Here is a 5,063-nt window from a genome sequence, read left to right as displayed (position 1 = left end):
AACTATGACATTTATAAATGTATGAATCATATGGTGAAAAACTGACTTTGAAAAATAAATCTGTTCTTTTTTTCTTATAAAAGTCTAAATAAAACAAAAATATTGGTGGTAATTTTTCACTGTGTAACTTTACAAACGACACACCATAGATGATGTCAGTGAGGAGGCACTAAAAATTACAATGATCTAAGAACAAGAAGTTTCCGGTTTTAGCAGCAGAGAGCAGCTGCAGACGGATCAGATGTTAGAAACATTTTTTAAAATCACGGCGCCGATGAGCAACAACCATCATACCTGTCCTTTGTTCCAGAAGAAACTTGTTAGCGTGCGGACCGTGGAGCGTGTACGTGATCTCGCCGTTCACTCCCACGTCGGGGTCTGAAGCTGAAACTTTGAGCACGAAAACCCTGGGAGGCGTGTTCTCCATCACCCCCTCCGTGTACACCAGCTGGAACCAGAACAGAAAATCAGAACCTGGGACCGGTCCGGTGGTCTCTGAGGGTTTAACAAATCAAAACAACTGCTGTGTGTGATTTTAAAATTAGCCAGAGTTTACTGTGAAGGGATAAAAATTCGTCAGATTTGAGGTTAAAATTTCATATATTTTCAAATTTCATGCTTATTTTTCACATTAAAGTCCTTCAGTTGGGGTCTCTATGAAGTGAAACTGCAACGCTTTAGTCTGAATTCCTCCTTATTGTAATTCCAAAAGCCCCCCCCCCCCTTTTTGGGTGGGTAAGCCCCCCCTTTTTTTGGGGGTGTGTCTCAGATTAACTCAATTTAAGTTTCTTTAAATCCAAAGGAGGCACTTCAAACCCCGCCCCCTCCAGCTTCCAGACCTGTTCATTGCAGCTTGATAGAAGGTGGTATCATTTATCTAGAAGTGCAGAAATGTTTTATTTACAAATGAATTGAGAAATGAGAGAGAACAAAGGAAGACCCGTCTATCCAGCCTTACATGTTGGAGCCAGAGTTTGACCCAGAGTTTGACAAAGACCAAGAGCCAGAAGAGAATGAAGACCACCAAACTGTAGTTGGCAAGTTCAAACCTTATTCAAAAGCCCCATCACAAATAATTTGATGTAATCGTTCTGAGAACTTCAAAGAAAATAGAGAAAATGAGCAGGTTTAAAAAATATGACTCAAACAAAACATTTGAAGCACTGAGAGAAACTAAATTTGTGACCCATCACATCGAAATCAGGATTGTCTAAAAGTGGTCTATGGAGAAATAGGCAAATATAATGTTTTGATTAAAATGTCAAAGCATAATAAATAAAAGCCTTATCAATGTATCATTTGAACAAACTGTCTGAAAAATGATCATAAAACATAAATATGAAGCACCTTTTTTGAGCAGTAGCAACAAAAAAAATAAAAAGATTTTSAACAAAAACGCCTAAAAATTTTGAGATTTTCCTGTGAGCTAGAAATATTTTTATTTCTTTCCAGCTGGAAAACGTCAATATTCAAATACTATTTGAAGTTTTTTCTTTATAATGACATCAAAAATTCCTCATTAAAATGACATAAAATTAGGATTCAGACCAAGTATTATTGTAACCAACAAGATAATTTAAGTCATATATCTGGATCCACTAATGATATCAGGATGGTCCAGGTACCAAAATGTAGATTTTAAAGCAGGAATCTGAAAATGTAATTAAGTCATTTTGATCAAATTTGACTTAATCCTCATTTCGATATGATGGGTCACATTTTAATTTTCTGCCCTCCTAAAGACTCCAAGTACTCAACCAAAAACAGGACTCACCTTTTCGCACACCGGACTGTTGTCGTTGATGTCCAGCACGTGGACGTCCACGGTGACCGGAGCCTCGAACTTCCCGTCGGTGGCCGTCACTTTCAGGGCGTACCGGTCTTTGGTCTCTCGGTCCAGGGTCTCCTTCACGATCAGACCCCACTGACCCTCGTCCTCCTGGATGATGGCAAACTGGCCCAGCGGGTCGCCGTCTGTAGGCGTAACAGAACGCTGAGTCATGGTTTCAAACCAGTCCGAGGCAGGAGCCTCTGTTGTTGCTTCAYGGCACGGATGAACGATAAATCCTTTCTGTTTTCTGCCCTGCAGGGTTTGTCATCATGGGAAGATTACGCTGACTCTCTTTGGTTCTTTAACTGTTTTATAATTAGTTATGGCCCCCGCACATGAACCGGGGGCCATATTGTTTTCATGCTCGTTATTTTTACATTCATTTATTTTTTCAGTGATTTTTGGTCAACCATAGCACGGAAACAGCTGCATCGATCAACATGAAATTTGGCAGGAATGTAGATGTGACTGACCTACACTGCTCCAGTCAACGGTTTTACGATAAACCCCATACTTAAGGAGGGGGCTCCATCTTAAAATGGGGTGTCTGGACATACAAAAATGCTTATAGCTTAAAAACTATTCAACATAGGCGCTTCAGATTTTTTTTTTGGTGTTTAACTCTGACGAAGGGCTATCCATCTGGCCCACCAATGAGCCACCTCCAGACTCCCACCCAAAGCAATAAATCTGTTCTGGTGAGTTCTGGTGCATTGGTGCTTTGCAGGGGGACATACTGTATATACTACTGATACGCTGTATCTAGTTGTAAAAACATTCCTAAAAAAACAAAACATTTTTGATTTCTTTTTATTTTCCAATTGCTCAAGTATTCACACTGCAAAAACTGTCCATCTTACCAAGTTTTAAATCTCATATCAGTCAAAAAGTCTTTTTGATCTTGTTTTCAGACTGATTTACTAAACAAGAACTGATTGTGTAAGAATAATCATCTTGTTTTCAGAATGTGTAAGATTATTTGTCTTTTTAGTCTGAAAATTTGACTCGAATTAAGTCAAAAATTTCTGCCAATGGAGTAGGAAAATTTTTACTTGGTAAGATTCTTGAAATAAGAAAAAAACTGAGTCAAATCAAGAATTTCAAGAATCTTACCATGTCAATTTTTCTTACTTCACTGGCAGAAATGTTTGACTTAATTCGAGTCAAATTTTCAGACTAAMAAGACAAATAATCTTACACATTCTGAAAACAAGATGATTATTCTTACACAATCAGTTCTTATTTAGTAAATCAGCCTCAAAACAAGATCAAAAAGACTTTTTGGCTGGATACAAAATTTTAAAACTTTGTAAGATGGACAGTTTTTGCAGTGCAATTTAAGAAACACACCTCATCTGAGAGGTGATTTGTGGAATTTTCTTCCCAAACAAACAGTTCAGACTCAAGTAATCGACTGTAGGAATATATAAACAATTTTAAATGGTGAACAGGTGTTAAGTGAGGTTTAAATGGCCTCTCACTTGTGTGTTGTTGGGTCTTGAATAATAAAAATATTCTTGTTTTAATAATTTTGCCTAAACCGGAGCACTTGTGCGTTATTTTCCTTTGTGTGCTTAGTTCTATCAGCAGTCACTAGTTTRGCAGCTGGGTTCTGCACACCGAGACGTTCTCTGTGGAGAAAACATGTTGAAATCAATAGTAATGAATATTAAACCCTGTTGTGCTCTAAATAAGCAATATCCTCAAATAAATCACTTTGGTAGAGGGCAACTTTAATTTGCATTTGTTTCTGCTTTTGTTTGTGTGACAAGCAGTGTCGACACAAGCCGAACCCTGCCATTATATATAATTCCAACACAAACACTTGCCTCCTGCAAAGCAGAGTGTTGTGACAGAGAGCTCCTTTACAACAGTTTAACTGTCGGGGATTTGCATTAATTCACAGCTTTGTTTGTGTTGTTAGCTGCAGGGCATCCAGTTGGTATTCTTCTGCTGTCGTTCTGCTCCTCTCTGGGATTAATCTGGGGCTGAATATGACTCAGTGGAGGGCAATAACCAAATATTTCATTTCACCACATTAATGTCTTGATGAATCCCACAGAAGGACTCTGATTTCGCTGATTAAAAAGTGCACGCTTGCTTGCACAGAAAAACACAAATAGGATCATAAGTAAGTACTGGAAGGCAGAAATACACAAAACTAAGAGAAACAAGCTCAGGCTCAAATCCATAAAACCACGCTCACACACCTGTGATGTAACATGTCACGAGGCGGTTCTCCAGGGAAACGTCTGCATCTGTCGTCATCATGGAAACGATGGGTTCGAACGGGATGATGTTCTCCACCACGGAGCCGCGGTATGTGTCGTCGGTGAACTTCGGAGGGTTGTCGTTCTGGTCGGTCACCATCACCTCCACCAGGACGCTGGACGACAGCTTGACGTCTCCACCGTGGTCGACGGCCACCACATTGAACCTGTAGACCCTGGTGGCCTCGCAGTCCGTCTCCTGCACCGTGGTGATCCAGCCACTCTCCCCGTCGATGGCAAACACCTCGGTGATGTCGAGCGGGGGGCCGTCAGGCAGGGACTCCAGGCTGTAGGTCACCAGGCCATTGGTGTCTGTGTCCGGGTCGTTGGCCGTCACCTTAAAGTTCCAACATACAGGAGGTGTCAAATGTTAGGTTCTGTCTAACGTAAAGGATTATTTCCTTGTTGTAACAAAGATTCTGGGCAATAAATTTTATTGGCAGCATCTGGGGGACCAGTCCCTCAAAATAAGTGTCAAMAGCAAAATGAGCTGTATTTCAGAGAAGATTTGGCTAATTTTTCAGGTACACAACCCACATACTCAGTTCTACCTCTCATCCCACAAATGCATGTTCCTTACAAATGTGGCACCATTTAAATGAGAAATCAACAGACCTTCCAACGATATAGGMTTTACTGTCAAGAAGCACTGTTACAACAAAGAAATAATCTACCAAACACTAATTTCCTTAATGTTTGTGCTAAATGTATATATTAGGGATGCAACAATACATGTTTCTGTGTATACACACTATGTATGGATGAATACACACTATGTATGGATCAATACACACTATGCATGGATCAAATCTACACTATGCATGGATCAATACACACTATGTATGGATCAATAGACACTACGTATGGATCAATACACACTATGTATGGATCAATACACACTATGTATGGATCAATACACACTATGTATGGATCAATACACACTATGTATGAAAAATACACAC

The 5,063-nt window shown here is 39.7% G+C and overlaps 1 protein-coding gene across 1 annotated transcript in view; it reads right to left on the bottom strand.

The window, feature by feature from the left end:
* The window catches only part of fat2 (FAT atypical cadherin 2), a gene marked incomplete in the record, with an annotated part of 140,869 nt that overhangs the window by 62,217 nt on the left and 73,589 nt on the right, over window positions 1–5,063 (bottom strand). The window contains 3 exon segments of the mRNA XM_014026517.1: window positions 295–448; window positions 1,775–1,974; window positions 4,042–4,438. Of these exon segments, the coding sequence (XP_013881971.1) occupies window positions 295–448; window positions 1,775–1,974; window positions 4,042–4,438 (751 nt within the window).

Source organism: Austrofundulus limnaeus, unplaced genomic scaffold (genome assembly GCF_001266775.1).
Source record: "Austrofundulus limnaeus strain Quisiro unplaced genomic scaffold, Austrofundulus_limnaeus-1.0 Scaffold562, whole genome shotgun sequence".
Lineage (NCBI taxonomy): Eukaryota > Metazoa > Chordata > Actinopteri > Cyprinodontiformes > Rivulidae > Austrofundulus > Austrofundulus limnaeus.
The sequence above is the reverse complement of the archived record's forward strand: the minus strand, read 5'-3'. Positions and strand labels throughout refer to the sequence as shown.